Here is a 25,845-nt window from a genome sequence, read left to right on the forward strand (position 1 = left end):
ACCAAATCGGGAGAATTACGAATGTTAGTAAATATACCCCAGCGTCTCCTTTTTACATATTATGACAGACAGCATCCCCTTTTTACACATTACGGCAGACAGCACCTCCTTTTTACACATTACGGCAGACAGAGTCCCCCTTTGTACACATTACGGCAGACACCGTCCGCTTTTTACACATTGCGGCAGACAGAGTCCCCTTTTTACACATTACGGCAGACAGGGTCCCCATTTTTACACATTACGGCAGACAGCACCTCCTTTTTACACATTACGGCAGCCAGTCCCCCTTATTACACATTACGGCAGACAGCGTCCCCCTTTTTACACATTACGGCAGACAGCGTCCACCTTTTTACACATTACGGCAGCCAGTCCCCCTTTTTACACATTACGGCAGCCAGTCCCCCTTTTTACACATTACGGCAGCCAGTCCCCCTTTTTACACATTACGGCAGACAGCGTCCCCCTTTTTACACATTACGGCAGCCAGTCCCCCTTTTTACACATTACGGCAGCCAGTCCCCCTTTTTACACATTACGGCAGACAGCGTCCCCCTTTTTACACATTACGGCAGACAGAGTCCCCCTTTTTACACATTACTGCAGCCAGTCCCCCTTTTTACACATTACGGCAGCCAGTCCCCCTTTTTACACATTACGGCAGCCAGTCCCCCTTTTTACCCATTACGGCAGCCAGTCCCCCTTTTTACACATTACGGCAGACAGAGTCCCCCTTTTTACACATTACAGCAGCCAGTCCCCCTTTTTACACATTACGGCAGCCAGTCCCCCTTTTTACCCATTACGGCAGCCAGTCCTCCTTTTTACCCATTACGGCAGCCAGTCCCCCTTTTTACCCATTACGGCAGACGGACAGAATAAATAGATAGACAGACAGACCGACCGATAGACAGAATAGATGATGAATACTTACTGTCTCCGCTGGCTCAGGCAGTCAGGCTCCTCGGTGCAGCAGCTGCTGGCAGATCCCGGGCAGGGGAGGAGGAGGAGGGAGGGGGAGGAGGGAGCCGCAGCAGCGCACTGTAATTGGTGGCGGCGCTGCTGCAGCTGGGAATGCTGGGATGAGGGAAGCGCATCCCAGCATTCACAGCGGCAGCGCCCAGCCTATGTGGAAGGAGAGGGACAGCTGCAGCAGCGCCGCCACCAATTACAGTGCGCTGCTGCAGCTCCTGAGTTCCCCTCCCTCCTCCTCCTTCTCCCCTGCCTCCGGGGCTGCTACTCCTCTCGTCTCAGGCGGCTTGTAATGAGTCAGTTTGACTCATTACAATGCCGCTGACTAAAGATATGGAGATGCGGACAGTTGCGCCCTCAGGGCGACTGCGCTGTGTGCCAGGCACACTTAGCACACACGTAGTTACGGCTCTGCCTCAGAAGGAACCAGGATGCAGGGCCCTCAGAAGGAACCAGGATGCAGGGCCCTCAGAAGGAACCAGGATGCAGGGCCCTCAGAGGGAACCAGGATGCAGGGCCCTCAGAAGGAACCAGGATGCAGGGCCCTCAGAAGGAACCAGGATGCAGGGCCCTCAGAGAGAACCAGGATGCAGGGCCCTCAGAGAGAACCAGGATGCAGGGCCCTCAGAGAGAACCAGGATGCAGGGCCCTCAGAGAGAACCAGGATGCAGGGCCCTCAGAAGGAACCAGGATGCAGGGCCCTCAGAGAGAACCAGGATGCAGGGCCCTCAGAAGGAACCAGGATGCAGGGCCCTCAGAATGAACCAGGATGCAGGGCCCTCAGAAGGAACCAGGATGCAGGGCCCTCAGAAGGAACCAGGATGCAGGGCCCTCAGAAGGACACACGGGGAACCATGGATGCCAGTAACTCTAGCTCCATTACCTGCGTGAGTGTATTCTGGCAGCTTCACCTCATGGAGCCAGTCCCAGTACGCTGCGATTCCCAGTCTGTCACGAGTGATCTCTACAAAGAAATACATCCATTAAATGGGAGACTGCAATATACAGGTATGTGTGTATATTGGCCCTCATTCCGAGTTGTTCGCTCGCAAGCTGCTTTTAGCAGCTTTGCACACGCTAAGCCGCCGCCTACTGGGAGTGAATCTTAGCTTATCAAAATTGCGACCGAAAGATTCGCAATATTGCGAAAAGACTTCTCTGTGCAGTTTCTGAGTAGCTCGAGACTTACTCTTCCAGTGCGATCAGTTCAGTGCTTGTCGTTCCTGGTTTGATGTCACAAACACACCCAGCGTTCGCCCAGACACTCCTCCGTTTCTCCGGCCACTCCCGCGTTTTTCCCAGAAACGGTAGCGTTTTTTCACACACTCCCATAAAACGACCAGTTTCCGCCCAGAAACACCCACTTCCTGTCAATCACACTACGATCACCAGAACGAAGAAAAAACCTCGTAATGCCGTAAGTAAAATACCTAACTGCATAGCAAGTTTACTTGGCGCAGTCGCAGTGCGAACATTGCGCATGCGCAATAAGCGGAAAATCGCTGCGATGCGAAGAAAATTACAGAGCGAACAACTCGGAATGACCACCATTGGGCCTAATTCTGAGTTGATCGCAGCATTACATTTTTTTGCAGTTGGGCAAAACCATGTGCACTGCAGGTGGGGCAGATATAACATGTGCAGAGAGAGTTAGATGTGGGTGGGTTATATTGTTTCTGTGCAGGGTAAATACTGGCTGCTTTATTTTTACAATGCAATTTAGATTTCAGTTTCAATACACCCCACCCAAATGTAACTCTCTCTGCACATGTTACATCTGCCCCCCCTGCAGTGCACATGGTTTTGCCCAATTGCTAACAAACTTCCTGCTGCGATCATCTCAGAATGACCCCCATGGAGCACACATACAGGTGGAGCCCTTCTCACCTATCCCTTTAATAGGAGTAACTCAGCCACTGCAGTCGGACTTACAGGTTCATTCCGACCTGATCGCACTCTGCTGTTTTTCGCTGCGCTGCGATCAGGTCACTACTGCGCATGCGTAAGCACCACAATGCACAGATGCGTCACACAAGTACAAAGCGGATTGTTGCTGAGCGATGAATTTAATGAAGAATCCATTCACACAGCCGATCACAAGGAGAGTGACAGGAAGAGGGCGTGTGTAGGTGTCAGCTGACCGTGTTCTGGGAGTGGTTGGGAAAACGTAGGCGTGTCCAGGTGTTTGCAGGGCGGGTGTCTGACATCAATTCCGGGACCGGACAGGCTAATGTGATCGCAGCGGCTGAGTAAGTCCTGGGCTGCGCAGAGACTGCACAAAATGTTTTTGTACCGCTCGGCTGCACATGCGATCGCACACTTGCACAGCAAAAATACACTCCCCCGTGGGCGGTGACTATTTGTTCACACGGCTGCTAAAAACAGATAGCGAGCGGTCAACTCGGAATGACCCCCTTAATCCCCTGCTGTATTGTTCTCTCTGTATTGTATTGCAGCTGAGAACAATAGATGAAAGGCTTATGCTAATAAGCCTTGGTGCGCCTAGGTGCAGCAGAGAAGGCTAGATGAGCGAGGCTCCATCTGCACTATGGCCCTCATTCCGAGTTGTTCGCTCGCTAGCTGCTTTTATCAGCTTTGCACACGCTAAGCCGCCGCCCTCTGGGAGTGAATCTTAGCATAGTAAAATTGCGAACGAAAGATTCTCAAAATTGCGAATAGACACTTCTTAGCAGTTTCTGAGTAGCTCCAGACTTACTCGGCATCTGCGATCAGTTCAGTGCTTGTCGTTCCTGGTTTGACGTCACAAACACACCCAGCGTTCGCCCAGACACTCCTCCGTTTCTCCAGCCACTCCCGCGTTTTTCCCAGAAACTGTAGCGTTTTTTCGCACACACCCATAAAACGGCCAGTTTCCGCCCAGAAACACCCACTTCCTGTCAATCACACTCCGATCAACAGAACAAAGAAAAAACCTTGTAATGCCGTGAGTAAAATACCTAACTGCATAGCAAATTTACTTGGCGCAGTCGCAGTGCGAACATTGCGCATGCACATTAGCGAATGATCGCTCCGTTGTGATAAAAAAATAACGAGCGAACAACTCGGATTGACCCCCAGTATTCTGCAGCTATTTGTCTATTCATATCAGCCCCTGCCCCAGTGGGGCTTACACTCTACATTCCCTATCACATGTACACACACACACACACACACACACACACACACACACACACACGTCCCAACATACATTTCCAAGGAGCATTGACTGACACACACACGAGGGGCCTGTACTGAGTAACACACACACGCGGGACCTGTACTGAGTGACACACACACGCGGGACCTGTACTGAGTGACACACACACACACACACACACACACACACACACACACACACACACACACACGTGGGACCTGTACTGAGTGACACACACACGCGGGACCTGTACTGAGTGACACACACACGCGGGACCTGTACTGAGTGACACACACACGCGGGACCTGTACTGAGTGACACACACACGTGGGACCTGTACTGAGTGACACACACACGTGGGGTCTGTACTGAGTGACACACACGTGGGGTCTGTACTGAGTGACACACACACGCGGGACCTGTACTGAGTGACACACACACGTGAGACCTGTACTGAGTGACACATACACACGGGACCTGTTCTGAGTGACACACACACGTGGGACCTGTACTGTGTGACACACACACGTGGGGCCTGTACTGAGTGACACACACACGTGGGACCTGTACTGAGTGACACACACACACGTGAGACCTGTACTGAGTGACACATACACACGGGACCTGTTCTGAGTGACACACACACGTGGGACCTGTACTGTGTGACACACACACGTGGGGCCTGTACTGAGTGACACACACACGTGGGACCTGTACTGAGTGACACACGCACACGTGAGATCTGTACTGAGTGACACACACATGGGGCCTGCACTGAGTGACACACACACACGTGGGACCTGTACTGAGTGACACACACACACGTGGGGCCTGTACTGAGTGACACACACACACGTGGGACCTGTACTGAGTGACACACACACACACGTGGGGCCTGTACTGAGTGACACACACATGCGGGACCTGTACTGAGTGACACACACGTGGGGCCTGTACTGAGTGACACACACACACACGTGGGACCTGTACTGAGTGACACGCACACACACACACACACGTGGGGCCTGTACTGAGTGACACACACACGTGGGGCTTGTACTGAGTGACACACACACACGTGGGACCTGTACTGAGTGACACACACACACACACACACACACACACACACACACGTGGGGCCTGTACTGAGTGACACACACACACGTGGGGCTTGTACTGAGTGACACGCACACACACACGCGGGACCTGTACTGAGTGACACACACACACGTGAGACCTGTACTGAGTGACACACACACACACACACACACACGTGGGGCCTGTACTGAGTGACACACACACGTGGGGCTTGTACTGAGTGACACGCACACACACACACACGCAGGAGCTGTACTGAGTGATACACACACACGTGAGACCTGTACTGAGTGACACAGACACACACACACGCGGGACCTGTACTGAGTGACAAACACGTGGGGCCTGTACTGAGTGACACACACACACACACACACACACACACACACACACACACGTGGGACCTGTACTGAGTGACACACACACACACGTGGGACCTGTACTGAGTGACACACACACGTGAGACCTGTACTGAGTGACACACACACGTGAGACCTGTACTGAGTGACACACACACACACACACACACACACACACGTGGGCCTGTACTGAGTGACACACACACACGTGGGATCTGTACTGAGTGACACACACAGACACACACACACACACACACACACACGTGGGGCCTGTACTGAGTGACACACACACATGTGGGGCTTGTACTGAGTGACACGCACACACACACACACACACACACACACACGTGGGACCTGTACTGAGTGACACACACACGTGGGACCTGTACTGAGTGACACACACACGTGGGACCTGTACTGAGTGACACACACACACACACACACACACACACACACACACACACACACACGTGGGGCCTGTACTGAGTGACACACACACACGTGGGGCTTGTACTGAGTGACACGCACACACACACACACACACACACGCGGGACCTGTACTGAGTGACACACACACACGTGAGACCTGTACTGAGTGACACACACACGTGAGACCTGTACTGAGTGACACACACACGTGAGACCTGTACTGAGTGACACAGACACGCAGAACCTGTACCGAGTGACACACACACGCGAGACCTGTACTGAGTGACACAGACACGCAGGACCTGTACTGAGTGACACACACACGTGGGACCTGTACTGAGTGGCACACATGACTCACACACGTGAGATCTGTACTGAGTGACACACACACGTGGGACCTGTACTGAGTGACACACACACACGTGAGACCTGTACTGAGTGACACACACACGTGAGACCTGTACTGAGTGACACACACGTGGGGCCTGTTCTGAGTGACAAACACACGCGGGACCTGTACTGAGTGACACACACACACGCGGGACTTGGTACTGAGTGACACACACACACGTGGGAACTGTACTGAGTGACACACACACGCGGGACCTGTACTGAGTGACACACACACACACACACACACACAAACAAACGTGGGGCCTTTACTGAGTGACACACACACACGTGGGGCCTGTACTGAGTGACACACACATGCGGGACCTGTACTGAGTGACACACACGTGGGACCTGTACTGAGTGACACACACACACACACACACACACACACACACACACACACCCGTGGGACCTGTACTGAGTGACACGCACACACACACACGTGGGGCCTTTACTGATTGACACACACACACGTGGGGCTTGTACTGAGTGACACACACACATGTGGGACCTGTACTGAGTGACACACACGCGGGACCTGTACTGAGTGACACACACACACGTGGGACCTGTACTGAGTGACACACACGTGGGGCCTGTACTGAGTGACACACACACGCGGGACCTGTACTGAGTGACACACACACGCGGGACTTGGTACTGAGTGACACACACACACACACACACACACACACACACACACACGTGGGACCTGTACTGAGTGACACACACACGTGGGACCTGTACTGAGTGACACACACACGTGGGACCTGTACTGAGTGACACACACACGTGGGACCTGTACTGAGTGACACACACACGTGGGTCGTGTACTGAGTGACTCACACGTGGGACTTGTACTGAGTGAAATACACACGCGGGACCTGTACTGAGTGACACACACACGTGGGACTTGTACTGAGTGACTCACACGTGGGACTTGTACTGAGTGACACACACACGTGGGACTTGTACTGAGTGACTCACACGTGGGACTTGTACTGAGTGACACACACACACGTGGGGCCTGTACTGAGTGACACACACACACACGTGGGGCCTGTACTGAGTGACACACACACACACACACACACACACACACACACACACTCACACACGGGACCTGCTGTATTAGTGACACACACACACACACACACACACACACACACACACACCTGTCTAATGGGGTTATTTAGGTTTGTTAGCAGTTGGGCAAAACCATGTGCCCTGCAGGGGTAGTGGTGGTGGTGGTGGTGGGGGTGGGGGGGTGGGGGGGCAGCATATATAACATGTGCAGAGAGAGTTAGATTTGGGAGGGTTATATTGTTTCTGTGAAGGGTAAATACTGGCTGCTTTATTTTTACACTGCAATTTAGATTGCAGATTGAACACACCACACCCAAATCTAACTCTCTCTGCACATGTTACATCTGCCTCCCCTGCAGTGCACATGGTTTTGCCCAATTGCTATCAAAAATCCTGCTGCGATCAACTTGGAATTACCCCCCATGTGCACTGCAGGTGGGGCAGATGTAACATGTGCACTGTAGGTGGGGCAGATGTAACATGTGCAGAGAGAGTTAGATTTGGGTGGGTTATATTTTTTCTGTGCAGGGTAAATACTGGCTGCTTTATTTTTACACTGCAATTTAGATTTCACACCCAACCCAATTCTAACTCTCTCTGCACATGTTACATCTGCCCCACCTGCACTGCACATGTTATATCTGCCTCCCCTGCACTGCACATGTTACATCTGCCCCCCCTGCACTGCACATGGTTTTGCCCAATTGCTAACAATCCAGAATGAGGGCCTAATTCAGAGCTGATCGTGTTGTGCGAATTCGCAAGGTGGCCAATTATCGATCAACTGCGCATTCATACAGATCGTACTGCGCAGACGCGAGAACAAACTGTAAAGTAATCCAGCGATTCTTTTGGGATCGCTAGACGTACGCAGGCAGAGTGACAGGAAGCGGGCGTTTGTGGGTGGTAACTGGACGTTTTCTGGGAGTGTCAGGGCGGGTGTGTGACGTCAGCTCCGGCCCCGATCGGCCTGTTCTCATCGCACTGTAGGAGTAAGTCCTGGGCTGAGCACACACTGCACACACGTGCAAACCGACACTACCGCCTGTTACCAGCTCACACGTGTGCGAGAGTCTTACACATACATACATGTCATTCCACTGGTGGAAAGCGGGAGAAATTCCTGAGAATATGCAGATTGTTTGTAACCAGTGAGTGATATCCCTGGCAGAGAGATAAAGAGGCGCACACTGGGGGGGGTTACTACTTACCAAGCACTCGGAATACCCGGTGAGTCTTCTGCGTGATGAAGTAAAGGTTACTCTCATCTGTAAGAGGGGAGACATCGGAGAGTCAGAGACATCGTATCAGCAGAATATAGGAGCCGTATACTGAGCTGGAGCCGTAATGGACAGAGGAAGGACAGACAGACACAGATAGGAGTAGCAGAGGGACGGAGGTGTATATACATAATGATGCACAGGTATTAGATGGATATAGCAGGGGACACGGACAGAGGAAGGACAGACAGACACAGATAGGAGTAGCAGAGGGACGGAGGTGTATATACATAATGATGCACAGGTATTAGATGGATATAGCAGAGGACACGGACAGAGGAAGGACAGACAGACACAGATAGGAGTAGCAGAGGGACGGAGGTGTATATACATAATGATGCACAGGTATTAGATGGATATAGCAGGGGACACTGACAGAGGAAGGAGAGACAGACACAGATAGGAGTAGCAGAGGGACGGAGGTGTATATACATAATGATGCACAGGTATTAGATGGATATAGCAGAGGACACGGACAGAGGAAGGACAGACAGACACAGATAGGAGTAGCAGAGGGACAGAGGTGTATATACTAGAGATGTGCACCGGAAATTTTTCGGGTTTTGGTTTTGGGTTCGGTTCCGTGGCCGTGTTTTGGGTTCGAACGCGTTTTGGCAAAACCTCACCAAATTTTTTTTGTCGGATTCGGGTGTGTTTTGGATTCGGGTGTTTTTTTCAAAAAACCCTAAAAAACAGCTTAAATCATAGAATTTGGGGGTCATTTTGATCCCAAAGTATTATTAACCTCAATAACCATAATTTCCACTCATTTTCAGTCTATTCTGAATACCTCACACCTCACAATATTATTTTTAGTCCTAAAATTTGCACCGAGGTCGCTGGATGACTAAGCTCAGCGACCCAAGTGGCCGACACAAACACCTGGCCCATCTAGGAGTGGCACTGCAGTGTCACGCAGGATGTCCCTTCCAAAAAACCCTCCCCAATCAGCACATGATGCAAAGAAAAAGAAAAGAAAAAAGAGGTGCAAGATGGAATTGTCCTTGGGCCCTCCCACCCACCCTTATGTTGTATAAACAGGACATGCACACTTTAACCAACCCATCATTTCAGTGACAGGGTCTGCCACACGACTGTGACTGATATGACGGGTTGGTTTGGACCCCCCCCAAAAAAGAAGCAATTAATCTCTCCTTGCACAAACTGGCTCTACAGAGGCAAGATGTCCACCTCATCTTCACCCTCCGATATATCACCGTGTACATCCCCCTCCTCACAGATTATCAATTCGTCCCCACTGGAATCCACCATCACAGCTCCCTGTGTACTTTGTGGAGGCAATTGCTGCTGGTGAATGTCTCCATGGAGGAATTGATTATAATTCATTTTAATGAACATCATCTTCTCCACATTTTCTGGAAGTAACCTCGTACGCCGATTGCTGACAAGGTGAGCGGCGGCACTAAACACTCTTTCGGAGTACACACTTGTGGGAGGGCAACTTAGGTAGAATAAAGCCAGTTTGTGCAAGGGCCTCCAAATTGCCTCTTTTTCCTGCCAGTATAAGTATGGACTGTGTGACGTGCCTACTTGGATGCGGTCACTCATATAATCCTCCACCATTCTTTCAATGGGGAGAGAATCATATGCAGTGCCAGTAGACGACATGTCCGTAATCGTTGTCAGGTCCTTCAGTCCGGACCAGATGTCAGCATCAGCAGTCGCTCCAGACTGCCCTGCATCACCGCCAGCGGGTGGGCTCGGAATTCTGAGCCTTTTCCTCGCACCCCCAGTTGCGGGAGAATGTGAAGGAGGAGATGTTGACAGGTCGCGTTCCGCTTGACTTGACAATTTTCTCACCAGCAGTTCTTTGAACCCCTGCAGACTTGTGTCTGCCGGAAAGAGAGATCCAAGGTAGGTTTTAAATCTAGGATCGAGCACGGTGGCCAAAATGTAGTGCTCTGATTTCAACAGATTGACCACCCGTGAATCCTTGTTAAGCGAATTAAGGGCTCCATCCACAAGTCCCACATGCCTAGCGGAATCGCTCAGTGTTAGCTCCTCCTTCAATGTCTCCAGCTTCTTCTGCAAAAGCATGATGAGGGGAATGACCTGACTCAGGCTGGCAGTGTCTGAACTGATTTCACGTGTGGCAAGTTCAAAATTTTGCAGAACCTTGCACAACGTTGAAATCATTCTCCACTGCGCTTGAGACAGGTGCATTCCACCTCCTATATCGTGGTCAGTTGTATAGGCTTGAATGGCCTTTTGCTGCTCCTCCAACCTCTGAAGCATATAGAGGGTTGAATTCCACCTCGTTACTACTAGAGATGAGCGCCTGAAATTTTTCGGGTTTTGTGTTTTGGTTTTGGGTTCGGTTCCGCGGCCGTGTTTTGGGTTCGAACGCGTTTTGGCAAAACCTCACCGAATTTTTTTTGTCGGATTCGGGTGTGTTTTGGATTCGGGTGTTTTTTTCAAAAAACACTAAAAAACAGCTTAAATCATAGAATTTGGGGGTCATTTTGATCCCAAAGTATTATTAACCTCAAAAACCATAATTTACACTCATTTTCAGTCTATTCTGAATACCTCACACCTCACAATATTATTTTTAGTCCTAAAATTTGCACCGAGGTCGCTGTGTGAGTAAGATAAGCGACCCTAGTGGCCGACACAAACACCGGGCCCATCTAGGAGTGGCACTGCAGTGTCACGCAGGATGTCCCTTCCAAAAAACCCTCCCCAAACAGCACATGACGCAAAGAAAAAAAGAGGCGCAATGAGGTAGCTGTGTGAGTAAGATTAGCGACCCTAGTGGCCGACACAAACACCGGGCCCATCTAGGAGTGGCACTGCAGTGTCACGCAGGATGGCCCTTCCAAAAAACCCTCCCCAAACAGCACATGACGCAAAGAAAAAAAGAGGCGCAATGAGGTAGCTGTGTGAGTAAGATTAGCGACCCTAGTGGCCGACACAAACACCGGGCCCATCTAGGAGTGGCACTGCAGTGTCACGCAGGATGTCCCTTCCAAAAAACCCTCCCCAAACAGCACATGACGCAAAGAAAAAAAGAGGCGCAATGAGGTAGCTGACTGTGTGAGTAAGATTAGCGACCCTAGTGGCCGACACAAACACCGGGCCCATCTAGGAGTGGCACTGCAGTGTCACGCAGGATGTCCCTTCCAAAAAACCCTCCCCAATCAGCACATGATGCAAAGAAAAAGAAAAGAAAAAAGAGGTGCAAGATGGAATTGTCCTTGGGCCCTCCCACCCACCCTTATGTTGTATAAACAAAACAGGACATGCACACTTTAACCAACCCATCATTTCAGTGACAGGGTCTGCCACACGACTGTGACTGATATGACGGGTTGGTTTGGACCCCCCCCAAAAAAGAAGCAATTAATCTCTCCTTGCACAAACTGGCTCTACAGAGGCAAGATGTCCACCTCATCTTCACCCTCCGATATATCACCGTGTACATCCCCCTCCTCACAGATTATCAATTCGTCCCCACTGGAATCCACCATCTCAGCTCCCTGTGTACTTTGTGGAGGCAATTGCTGCTGGTCAATGTCTCCGCGGAGGAATTGATTATAATTCATTTTAATGAACATCATCTTCTCCACATTTTCTGGATGTAACCTCGTACGCCGATTGCTGACAAGGTGAGCGGCGGCACTAAACACTCTTTCGGAGTACACACTTGTGGGAGGGCAACTTAGGTAGAATAAAGCCAGTTTGTGCAAGGGCCTCCAAATTGCCTCTTTTTCCTGCCAGTATAAGTACGGACTGTGTGACGTGCCTACTTGGATGCGGTCACTCATATAATCCTCCACCATTCTATCAATGTTGAGAGAATCATATGCAGTGACAGTAGACGACATGTCCGTAATCGTTGTCAGGTCCTTCAGTCCGGACCAGATGTCAGCATCAGCAGTCGCTCCAGACTGCCCTGCATCACCGCCAGCGGGTGGGCTCGGAATTCTGAGCCTTTTCCTCGCACCCCCAGTTGCGGGAGAATGTGAAGGAGGAGATGTTGACAGGTCGCGTTCCGCTTGACTTGACAATTTTGTCACCAGCAGGTCTTTCAACCCCAGCAGACTTGTGTCTGCCGGAAAGAGAGATCCAAGGTAGGCTTTAAATCTAGGATCGAGCACGGTGGCCAAAATGTAGTGCTCTGATTTCAACAGATTGACCACCCGTGAATCCTTGTTAAGCGAATTAAGGGCTGCATCCACAAGTCCCACATGCCTAGCGGAATCGCTCCCTTTTAGCTCCTTCTTCAATGCCTCCAGCTTCTTCTGCAAAAGCCTGATGAGGGGAATGACCTGACTCAGGCTGGCAGTGTCTGAACTGACTTCACGTGTGGCAAGTTCAAAGGGCATCAGAACCTTGCACAACGTTGAAATCATTCTCCACTGCACTTGAGACAGGTGCATTCCACCTCCTATATCGTGCTCAATTGTATAGGCTTGAATGGCCTTTTGCTGCTCCTCCAACCTCTGAAGCATATAGAGGGTTGAATTCCACCTCGTTACCACTTCTTGCTTCAGATGATGACAGGGCAGGTTCAGTAGTTTTTGGTGGTGCTCCAGTCTTCTGTACGTGGTGCCTGTACGCCGAAAGTGTCCCGCAATTCTTCTGGCCACCGACAGCATCTCTTGCACGCCCCTGTCGTTTTTTAAAAAATTCTGCACCACCAAATTCAAGGTATGTGCAAAACATGGGACGTGCTGGAATTTGCCCATATTTAATGCACACACAATATTGCTGGCGTTGTCCGATGCCACAAATCCACAGGAGAGTCCAATTGGGGTAAGCTATTCCGCGATGATCTTCCTCAGTTGCCGTAAGAGGTTTTCAGCTGTGTGCGTATTCTGGAAAGCGGTGATACAAAGCGTAGCCTGCCTAGGAAAGAGTTGGCGTTTGCGAGATGCTGCTACTGGTGCCGCCGCTGCTGTTCTTGCGGCGGGAGTCCATACATCTACCCAGTGGGCTGTCACAGTCATATAGTCCTGACCCTGCCCTGCTCCACTTGTCCACATGTCCGTGGTTAAGTGGACATTGGGTACAACTGCATTTTTTAGGACACTGGTGAGTCTTTTTCTGACGTCCGTGTACATTCTCGGTATCGCCTGCCTAGAGAAGTGGAACCTAGATGGTATTTGGTAACGGGGGCACACTGCCTCAATAAATTGTCTAGTTCCCTGTGAACTAACGGCGGATACCGGACGCACGTCTAACACCAACATAGTTGTCAAGGCCTCAGTTATCCGCTTTGCAGTAGGATGACTGCTGTGATATTTCATCTTCCTCGCAAAGGACTGTTGAACAGTCAATTGCTTACTGGAAGTAGTACAAGTGGGCTTACGACTTCCCCTCTGGGATGACCATCGACTCCCAGCGGCAACAACAGCAGCGCCAGCAGCAGTAGGCGTTACACGCAAGGATGCATCGGAGGAATCCCAGGCAGGAGAGGACTCGTCAGAATTGCCAGTGACATGGCCTGCAGGACTATTGGCATTCCTGGGGAAGGAGGAAATTGACACTGAGGGAGTTGGTGGGGTGGTTTGCGTGAGCTTGGTTACAAGAGGAAGGGATTTACTGGTCAGTGGACTGCTTCCGCTGTCACCCAAAGTTTTTGAACTTGTCACTGACTTATTATGAATGCGCTGCAGGTGACGTATAAGGGAGGATGTTCCGAGGTGGTTAACGTCCTTACCCCTACTTATTACAGCTTGACAAAGGGAACACACGGCTTGACACCTGTTGTCCGCATTTCTGGTGAAATACCTCCACACCGAAGAGCTGATTTTTTTGGTATTTTCACCTGGCATGTCAACGGCCATATTCCTCCCACGGACAACAGGTGTCTCCCCGGGTGCCTGACTTAAACAAACCACCTCACCATCAGAATCCTCCTTGTCAATTTCCTCCCCAGCGCCAGCAACACCCATATCCTCCTCATCCTGGTGTACTTCAACACTGACATCTTCAATCTGACTATCAGGAACTGGACTGCGGGTGCTCCTTCCAGCACTTGCAGGGGGCGTGCAAATGGTGGAAGGCGCATGCTCTTCACGTCCAGTGTTGGGAAGGTCAGGCATCGCAACCGACACAATTGGACTCTCCTTGTGGATTTGGGATTTCGAAGAACGCACAGTTCTTTGCGGTGCTACTGCTTTTGCCAGCTTGAGTCTTTTCAGTTTTCTAGCGAGAGGCTGAGTGCTTCCATCCTCATGTGAAGCTGAACCACTAGCCATGAACATAGGCCAGGGCCTCAGCCGTTCCTTGCCACTCCGTGTGGTAAATGGCATATTGGCAAGTTTACGCTTCTCCTCCGACAATTTTATTTTAGGTTTTGGAGTCCTTTTTTTTCTGATATTTGGTGTTTTGGATTTGACATGCTCTGTACTATGACATTGGGCATCGGCCTTGGCAGACGACGTTGCTGGCATTTCATCGTCTCGGCCATGACTAGTGGCAGCAGCTTCAGCACGAGGTGGAAGTGGATCTTGATCTTTCCCTAATTTTGGAACCTCAACATTTTTGTTCTCCATATTTTAATAGGCACAACTAAAAGGCACCTCAGGTAAACAATGGAGATGGATACTAGTATACAATTATGGACTGCCTGCCGACTGTAGACACAGAGGTAGCCACAGCCGTGAACTACCGTACTGTACTGTGTCTGCAGCTAATATAGACTGGTTGATAAAGAGAAGATGTCTATGTAACTATGTATGTATAAAGAAGACTGAAAAAAATCCACGGTTAGGTGGTATACAATTATGGACGGACTGCCTGCCGAGTGCAGACACAGAGGTAGCCACAGCCGTGAACTACCGTACTGTACTGTGTCTGCAGCTAATATAGACTGGTTGATAAAGAGAAGATGTCTATGTAACTATGTATGTATAAAGAAGACTGAAAAAAATCCACGGTTAGGTGGTATACAATTATGGACGGACTGCCTGCCGAGTGCAGACACAGAGGTAGCCACAGCCGTGAACTACCGTACTGTACTGTGTCTGCAGCTAATATAGACTGGTTGATAAAGAGAAGATGTCTATGTAACTATGTATGTATAAAGAAGAATGAAAAAAATCCACGGTTAGGTGGTATTACAATTATGGACGGACTGCCTGCCGAGTGCAGAGACACAGAGGTAGCCACAGCCGTGAACTACCGTACTGTGTCTGCTGCGACTGGATGATAAATGATATAAAAAATATATATATATCACTACTGCAGCCGGACAGGTATATATTATATATTATATAATGACGGACCTGCTGGACACTGTCTGTCAGCAGAATGAGTTTTATTTTTATAGAATAAAAAAAAAAAAAACACACAAGTGAAGTCACACGACGAGTGTTTAACTTTTTCAGGCAATCACAATATAAGTATACTACTAACTATACTGGTGGTCAGTGTGGTCAGGTCACTGGTCAGTCACACTGGCAGTGGCACTCCTGCAGCAAAAGTGTGCACTGTTTAATTTTAATATAATATGTACTCCTGGCTCCTGCTATAACCTATAACTGGCACTGCAGTAGTGCTCCCCAGTCTCCCCCACAATTATAAGCTGTGTGAGCTGAGCAGTCAGACAGATATATAATATATATAGATGATGCAGCACACTGGCCTGAGCCTGAGCAGTGCACACAGATATGGTATGTGACTGACTGAGTCACTGTGTGTATCGCTTTTTTCAGGCAGAGAACGGATATATTAAATAAACTGCACTGTGTGTCTGGTGGTCACTCACTATATAATATATTATGTACTCCTGGCTCCTGCTATAACCTATAACTGGCACTGCAGTAGTGCTCCCCAGTCTCCCCCACAATTATAAGCTGTGTGAGCTGAGCAGTCAGACAGATATATATAATATTATATATAGATAATAGATGATGCAGCACACTGGCCTGAGCCTGAGCAGTGCACACAGATATGGTATGTGACTGAGTCACTGTGTGCTGTGTATCGCTTTTTTCAGGCAGAGAACGGATTATAAAGTAAACTGCACTGTCCTCACTAGTAAACTCTCTCCACTCAGTCTCTACACTTCTACAGTAACAGTACTCCTCCTAGTCAGCTCCAGTAAATCTCTCTCAGTCTCTTATAATCTAAATGGAGAGGTCGCCAGCCACGTCCTCTCCCTATCAATCTCAATGCACGTGTGAAAATGGCGGCGACGCGCGGCTCCTTATATAGAATCCGAGTCTCGCGATAGAATCCGAGCCTCGCGAGAATCCGACAGCGTCATGATGACGTTCGGGCGCGCTCGGGTTAACCGAGCAAGGCGGGAAGATCCGAGTCGCTCGGACCCGTGAAAAAAAACATGAAGTTCTGGCGGGTTCGGATTCAGAGAAACCGAACCCGCTCATCTCTAGTTACTACTTCTTGCTTCAGATGATGGCAGCGCAGGTTCAGGCGTTTTTGGTGTTGCTCCAGTCTTCTGTACGTGGTGCCTGTACGCCGAAAGTGTCCCGCAATTCTTCTGGCCACCGACAGCATCTCTTGCACGCCCCTCTCGTTTTTTAAATAATTCTGCACCACCAAATTCAAGGTATGTGCAAAACATGGGACGTGCTGGAATTTGCCCATATTTAATGCACACACAATATTGCTGGCATTGTCCGATGCCACAAATCCACAGGAGAGTCCAATTGGGGTAAGCCATTCCGCGATGATCTTCCTCAGTTGCCGTAAGAGGTTTTTAGCTGTGTGCGTATTCTGGAAAGCGGTGATACAAAGCGTAGCCTGCCTAGGAAAGAGTTGGCGTTTGCGAGATGCTGCTACTGGTGCCGCCGCTGCTGTTCTTGCGGCGGGAGTCCATACATCTACCCAGTGGGCTGTCACAGTCATATAGTCCTGAGTCTGCCCTGCTCCACTTGTCCACATGTCCGTGGTTAAGTGGACATTGGGTACAACTGCATTTTTTAGGACACTGGTGAGTCTTTTTCTGAGGTCTGTGTACATTTTCGGTATCGCCTGCCTAGAGAAATGGAACCTAGATGGTATTTGGTACCGGGGACACAGTACCTCAAACAAGTCTATAGTTGGCTCTGCAGTAATGATGGATACCGGAACCACGTTTCTCACCGCCCAGGATGCCAAGGCCTCAGTTATCCGCTTTGCAGCAGGATGACTGCTGTGATATTTCATCTTCCTCGCAAAGGACTGTTGGACAGTCAATTGCTTACTGGAAGTAGTACAAGTGGTCTTACGACTTCCCCTCTGGGATGACCATCGACTCCCAGCAGCAACAACAGCAGCGCCAGCAGCAGTAGGCGTTACACGCAAGGATGCATCGGAGGAATCCCAGACAGGAGAGGAATCGTCAGAATTGCCAGTGACATGGCCTGCAGGACTATTGGCATTCCTGGGGAAGGAGGAAATTGACACTGAGGGAGTTGGTGGGGTGGTTTGCGTGAGCTTGGTTACAAGAGGAAGGGATTTACTGGTCAGTGGACTGCTTCCGCTGTCGCCCAAAATTTTTGAACTTGTCACTGACTTATGATGAATGCGCTGCAGGTGACGTATAAGGGAGGATGTTCCGAGGTGGTTAACGTCCTTACCCCTACTTATTACAGCTTGACAAAGGCAACACACGGCTTGACAAATGTTGTCCGCATTTCTGTTGAAATACTTCCACACCGAAGAGCTGATTTTTTTGGTATTTTCACCAGGCATGTCAACGGCCATATTCCTCCCACGGACAACAGGTATCTCCCCGGGTGCCTGACTTAAACAAACCACCTCACCATCAGAATCCTCCTTGTCAATTTCCTCCCCAGCGCCAGCAACACCCATATCCTCCTCATCCTGGTGTTGTCACGATCCGGGTATCTGGACGCCATTTCTTACCCATCAGATGCCTCCTAAGGCTGGCTCAGCGCTCCAGGACCGGATCCCATCTGTTATCCTAATGTTCACATTCCTGCATCCTCTCCTGTCTCTCTGAGACGCTGTCACAGTAACGCCTTATTACATCTGGCATGGCGTCTCCCGCGGCCTCCGCCGCCGTCCCTGAGCTTCTGCATGCAGAGTGTCAGAGTGGCGATTACGTCAGCCGCGGCCTCCGCTGTGTCCGCGTGGTTGGATGTGCACTTGTCAGCCTGGCGTCTCCTGACTCCAGTGGCCGGCGCCGCCATTACTGTTTTCATTACCACATGGATTACAAACCAAACTTCCCTCCAAGTGTCTGCATGGGCGCAGCCATCTTGGATTCTGTCAGCTGATCATTTCCTCCAATCTGTTGTCAGTATTGTTAATCTGCATAATTGCCTAGCCAATCCCTTCCTTGCTGCAGGTATAAATACACTGTGCCTGAGCAAGGAAGGCGTCAGTGCTTTGGTTGTCAAACCTAGTTCCTGTTTGTCTCTCTCCTGTGATTGTCTTCCAGGTTCCAGCTCCTGTCTCAAGACTTCCTCCATAGAGACCCGCACCAGCATTCCACCTGCGGTGTAGCCTGACTCTCCAATCCATTGTGGATTCATCTGTTTCCAGCTACAACATTACCTGCTTCCAGCCCAGCTTCCAGCAGAGTACAGCTTCTCTTAAAGGGCCGGTGTCCTTTCTACACTTTACCACTCTCCACCGGTATTATTATTTCTCCGCTCTCAAGTTCTACATTTCAGTTCATATTTCATCGCTCCCAAGTTCATTTATTATTTAACTGGTTCCAGCCAGTATCCACTCCGTGCTAACAACAGTCTGGTTCCAGCCAGTATCCACAGCAGCCGTTTTATCTTCAGCAACCCAGCTTTTCCTGGAACACCAGCTGGTACAATCCTGGGTTATCTCCATTGCTACAGTCGGGCCTGGTAAGGACTTTCCATCTTGAAGATTATAAGAACTATCGCACACTACCAGTGCCCCGTGGCTCCTGCCACCCTGTAGTACCCAGGAACTGTATTTATTCTTTGCTGACTTTTATGTTTTCTTTTACTGCTGCTGTGTTGCGGAGTTGTCATAATAAACATCATTGACTTTTATCCAAGTTGTCGTGGTCACGCCTTCGGGCAGTTATTATTCATGTTACTTACATGTCCAGGGGTCTGATACAACCTCCCAGGTTCCGGTACATCTCAGCCCCTACAACTGAGGCTGCCTCCCGTCAGCTCAGGCCCTCAGTTGTGACAGTAAGCACTGACCTAATGAATCCAGCCGGAGACCAGGATCAAGCGGCCAGGCCGATGCAAGAACTGGCAGCCCGACTAGAACATCAGGAGGCTGCACAGGGCCACATCATCCGCTGTCTCCAGGATTTCTCTACTCGGCTGGATGGGATTCAGACTACTCTCCGTGGATCAGGCGCGTCTGGTGCGTCTACCACAGTGACTCCAGCTATAACCCCACCCACCTTACCCATTTCTGCTCCACGTCTTCTTCTTCCAACGCCAGCAAAATTTGACGGATCTCCAATATTCTGCAGGGGATTTCTCAACCAGTGTGAGATTCAGTTTGAGCTACAACCTGGCAATTTTCCCAGTGACCGTACAAAAATTGCCTACATTATTTCTCTTCTCAGTGGCTCAGCCCTTGATTGGGCATCACCGTTATGGGAGAGGTCCGACACCCTGCTATCTTCCTACACTGCCTTCGTGTCAACATTCAGGCGCATCTTCGACGAGCCAGGCCGGGTAACCTCAGCTTCATCCGAGATTCTCCGTTTACGCCAGGGGTCACGTACTGTAGGACAATATCTGATACAGTTCCAGATCCTGGCATCCGAACTGGCATGGAACGACGAGGCCCTGTATGCTGCATTCTGGCATGGCTTATCTGAGCGTATTAAAGATGAGTTAGCTACCAGAGACTTACCTTCTAAGTTAGATGAGCTAATCTCACTCTGCACGAAAGTTGATTTACGTTTCAGAGAGAGAGCAACTGAGCGTGGAAGATCATCTGCTCCAAAATCTTCTGCTCCTCCTCCTCGTCAACTGTCACCATCTAAAGATGAACCCATGCAACTTGGCCGTTCCCGTTTAACTCCTGCTGAGCGCCGAAGACGTCTCTCCGAGTCTCTCTGTCTCTATTGTGCAGCTCCGTCTCACATCATTAATGCCTGTCCCAAACGTCCGGGAAACTCCAAATCCTAGCTCGCCAAGGAGAGGGCCGGCTAGGAGTAATGATCTCCTCTCCATCTCCTCAAGATTGTAATCTCCCAGTCTCGCTTCAAGTTGCTCAACGTTATCGGAACGTCATTGCCCTCCTTGATTCCGGAGCAGCTGGGAACTTTATTACCGAAGCCTATGTTAAACGGTGGTCCCTACCCACCGAGAGACTTCCTTCGTCCATTTCTTTAACTGCCGTGGATGGCAACAAAATTTTTGATGCAGTTATTTCTTTAAGGACTCTACCAGTTCGTCTGAGAGTGGGAGTTCTTCATTCCGAACTTATTTCTTTTTTAGTGATTCCAAGAGCCACACATCCTGTGGTCCTGGGCCTTCCATGGCTCCGTCTTCACAATCCTACAATTGATTGGACGACTACGCAAATCCTGGCATGGGGTTCCTCCTGTGCTGAGACATGTTTGTTTAAAGTATTGCCTGTCTGTTCTTCCTCCCCCAGGTCGTCTGATGTTCCACCTCCTCCATATCAAGATTTCACGGATGTGTTCAGTAAAGCTTCTGCTGATATCCTTCCTCCTCATGGAGAATGGGACTGCCCGATTGATCTCGTTCCAGGGAAGGTTCCACCTCGAGGCCGAACTTATCCGTTGTCTCTGCCTGAGACGCATTCTATGGAGGAATACATTAAAGAGAACCTAGCAAAGGGGTTCATTCGACCTTCTTCTTCCCCAGCCGGCGCAGGCTTCTTTTTTGTAAAAAAGAAAGATGGTGGTCTGCGGCCGTGCATCAACTATAGAGGTTTGAACGACATTACCATCAAGAACCGTTATCCTTTACCCCTGATTACTGAGCTCTTTGACAGAGTTAGCGGAGCTACCATCTTTACAAAGCTGGACTTGAGAGGTGCATACAATCTCATCCGGATCCGTGAGGGTGACGAGTGGAAGACCGCCTTTAACACCCGTGACGGACATTATGAGTACCTCGTCATGCCCTTCGGATTGAGTAATGCTCCAGCTGTCTTCCAGCATTTTGTCAATGAGATCTTCAGAGACATTCTATACCGTCATGTCGTGGTCTAGCTAGACGATATCCTCATTTTTGCCAACGATTTAGAGGAACATCGTTTTTGGGTTAAAGAGGTTCTGTCCCGTCTCCGTGTCAATCATCTCTATTGCAAATTAGAGAAATGCGTCTTTGAAGTCAAGTCCATTCCGTTTCTAGGGTACATTGTGTCCGGTTCCGGACTAGAGATGGATCCTGAGAAACTACAAGCAATCCAAAATTGGCCGATACCCTTAACCCTCAAAGGGGTCCAGAGGTTCTTGGGGTTCGCCAACTATTACCGAAAGTTTATACGAGACTTTTCCACCATTGTGGCGCCTATTACTGCTTTCACTAAGAAGGGTGCTAACCCGTCCAAGTGGTCTGAAGAAGCCATGCAAGCATTTCATCTTTTAAAACAAAGGTTCATCTCTGCGCCTGTTCTGAAACAGCCTGACATCGACTCTCCTTTCATCTTAGAGGTGGATGACTCCTCCGTTGGAGTAGGAGCGGTGTTATCTCAGAGGGCTAAAGATGGCCATTTACACCTGTGACAGGACGGTACCGTACGGAAGCACTCGCCGCTTGCCGCGTCCCTATGTGGTCAAGCCGCACGAGGCCTGACCACATAGGGGATTCCCGCTTACCGTCAGTAACCACCTGTTACTGACTCCACCCACTGCGCTGTGGGCGGGTTCTTGCTGCCACCACCAAACTCCTAACCTGCCGTGGCGTTTGGAACCACGGTTCTGCTCTGTATGTGCCGACGCACTGCTTTACCACAGCTGTGTGGTGCTGACGAATCCCCACTAGCCACTTGCTAGGCCTCTACCGGTAGCTGGTGGAAGGCGGAGCTTGGAGACGCTAGGTGCTTCCCTGGACAGCCGGAGGACGGGGCTAGGTTTGGCCTAACCCTGTTGGTCACAAGATGAAGCAGTCTTCTTGAGGCAAAGATGTTTATTTGCTCAATAGTTCTAAAGAGAACCCTTCCCTATTGCTAGGGGCAACAGCATACAGCAAGATGTTCCAGCAGAATAAAGATGGTACAACTACTACTCTGGAGGCACGCAGGTCTCCTTTTTATGTCAGTTTTCCACACAGTATCACAGGGGGGTAAGCCCTCCCTGTCTTCTCCAACCAATCAGGTTATTTTACAAAATACCAATAAATCACATTTTACAAGGATATAAGTGCAATAAAACAATATCCTCCTTCCTCTGACACAGGCGTTTGGTATCAGATTAACATTCACTATTGATAAATTTATCACATAGCTTCAAAACACAATGTTTCTGTCTCATTCACATCTCCAGGCAAACCCAGTGTCTGAGACCACAACAGGAAGGCTACAATACAAACAGTCTTCCTTCCTGCATTGGTCGCTCGCATGTCAATTAAATCAGGTACATGAAACAAGTTCCAAGCCCATAAACCCAGTGATTAGCATCTCTCTCTAAAGAACTTACACATCAAAAGGTATTGTCCTTCACACCTCTCTGATAGGAAGTGGCATGCTAAGGGCCCTGTCCCATTCCCAAAGGATAAGACATGATTATTCAGACATCTATAATAGTAAGTGCATTTTCCTCTTTAAATATACAGATGACCACATCTTGAATATAAAATACAGTTAAACATGCATTCCTGCAATTGTGCATAGAGCACTACATATGACATGTTAAAACACATCATTAAACAAACTTTTAAACAGTCCGTACCCAGCGCCGTAAGTACGTTTAACAGTGACGCCCAGCGCCCATTGTCCCTTAATATGGCGCCAGGCACAAGGGTTAACACCTTCAGTGCCGCAGCCGCCATTACACGTGTGGCTGGTTGGTCTCTCCGGCCACACTCCTCCCCCCCCATTCAAGCGGGTCAACCAGGGACCCATGTCCCAACGATTTGGGTCCTGGTCCCGCAGTCCGTTGGGGTGAAGGGGACGCTACCTGAGATGTGTAGGCTCTGGCCTAGACAGTTCATCCATAGTGCAGTGGGCCTCTCTTCGTGGGTGCACAATCTTCAAATAGTCCACCTGAAGTCCAAGTTCAAGGCTCCACCACAAAAGTCTGTCCAATTCCCCCAAGGTAGGTTGCAGCCACCTAACAGGTAGGTGGTAAGTCACCACGGTGGGGGGCCGGTTACAAACAAGTGCCACCCACGGTGTCCCAATTGTGGCATACCCCACCTCCCACAATAGCAGTTTCCTGCTCAAACAGGCCACAGGGTGCTCCTGCCCATATGGCTCTTTCTGGCTCGGTACAGCTCCCAGTCCGTGCAGTGGCGCAATAGTTCGTAACACACAGTCCTGGTCAAGAATGTGCGCCATCAGCACTGGAGCGGGTACCCGAGCCTTCTTCAATGACTGGAATGCCAACTCGCAAGCGGGTGCAAAGTCCACTGACTTGGGAATGCCCTTCCTAGCCACCTCTGTCAAGGGGTTCACTACAGGACTAAAGTCAATGACAACATGTCCGTAGGGCCTTACAGGTTCTAAGGTCAGTACCGGTCTGGGTGATGTGGGTCGGGGACAGCCTCTGGTTGCCTCCACCCCCTCTGGGTTGGGCCTACCCCTGTCTCCTCCCACATGGTGCCCCAGGCACTGCACCTCCGTCATACCTATCTGGCAATTGTCTGCCCTTACTGTCAGACCTGCCCTCCAATCCTCCTCTGTCGACCTATGACTCGGGAAACCTACCCTGTCACCTAGGCCTACTCCTTCCTCCTCGTCCGCTACCTGTGCCACAGTGATGGCGGCCAGACCACCAGCCTCTGGATCCTGTGTGGCATCCACTACAGGGAGGCTGCGTGTCCTCCCCGATCTACTGTGCACAGGCAGGGGACCTGCTATGTCCACAGCAACTTGCTGCAAGGGTTCTCCTATGGGCAGAGGCCCAGAGACAACACAACCGCTGGAGTGCCCCGGCTGCCAACGCATGGCACCAGCCTTACATTTGGTCTGGGCGTCATCCGACATTCCAGACCAGGGTAAGCTCTGTGTCAGGCACTTCAGGGTACGGTCTGTCTCCGGGTTGCTGTCCAAAGGGGTTTCGCTGGCAACCGACATCGGTTGCGCAGGAACGTTCCCTGAGGGGACCAGTTGGACACATTCCCTATCTGGTCTATCCCCTCCCACTTTCCTGTCTACCCTGTACCTTAACCCTTCCCGCCAGGTCAAACTTCCTGCCCCAACCCTGTCAAGGCCGCTGCCAGAGTGGCGCCTCATGCCTTTCGGGGATGGGTCAGAGAGTTGAGCCTCCCTAAACTCCTGCCTGTGGCCCTCAATCTCTCCTAAATTGGGACACTCTACAGGGGGATCTAGGTGGGGACTACTAGGGTCAGTCTGGTAGGGGTCAGTCATGGAAAAGTCAGTGTGGTTTCTCATACTCACCGCCGGAGTTGGCAAACCACTTGGGTCAGGAGCATCATTGGGCACCCCCACAGGATCAAACGAGCTGGAACCGACATCCTCTGCGTTGCTAGTGGACGTGGGCATACCAGAGGCAAAAGGCATGCGGGGTCGATGTGCCGATCTAGCCGCTGTAATCTTTTCCTCTGGGCTGGTTGATGCTGTGGTTGGCTGTGCTGGCAGTTGTCTAGCAGCTGTAGTCTTTTCCTCTGGGCTGAGCTGTGCTGGAGTAGCTGATGTCAACGGTGGTTTTGGAACTTGACTCCGGGGAATGGCGCCAACAAACGTAGTGACGATCCCACCACCCAGATCATTTCCTAGCACCACATCAGTTGGGAGACCATCCATGACGGCAACTTCTCGCAACTCTGGTCCAGCTCCCCAGTCCAGGTAGACTCTTGCCATGGGAACCGCTTTTTCTGTTCCTTCTGCCAGGGTGATCGTGGCAGTGCGACCCTGCAATACTGCAGCAGGATCTATAAGGTGGGGGCTCACCACAGTGATTGAGGCCCCAGAGTCTCTTAGGCCTTCTCCCTGCAGGGGTCCCACGTGGACTGGCTGCAGG

At 50.3% G+C, this 25,845-nt stretch overlaps 1 protein-coding gene across 1 annotated transcript in view; it reads right to left on the reverse strand.

Moving 5' to 3' along the window:
- TMEM95 (transmembrane protein 95) overlaps positions 1-25,845 on the reverse strand; it is a 167,720-nt gene that overhangs the window by 59,415 nt on the left and 82,460 nt on the right. The window contains exons 3-4 of the mRNA XM_063950424.1: positions 8,709-8,765; positions 1,859-1,939 (exon numbers count right to left, since the gene is read on the reverse strand). Coding sequence (XP_063806494.1) covers positions 1,859-1,939; positions 8,709-8,765 — 138 coding nt within the window. The remainder of the gene's footprint in view (positions 1-1,858; positions 1,940-8,708; positions 8,766-25,845) is intronic.

This window comes from Pseudophryne corroboree, assembly GCF_028390025.1.
Source record: "Pseudophryne corroboree isolate aPseCor3 chromosome 6 unlocalized genomic scaffold, aPseCor3.hap2 SUPER_6_unloc_1, whole genome shotgun sequence".
Taxonomy (NCBI): Eukaryota; Metazoa; Chordata; class Amphibia; order Anura; family Myobatrachidae; genus Pseudophryne; species Pseudophryne corroboree.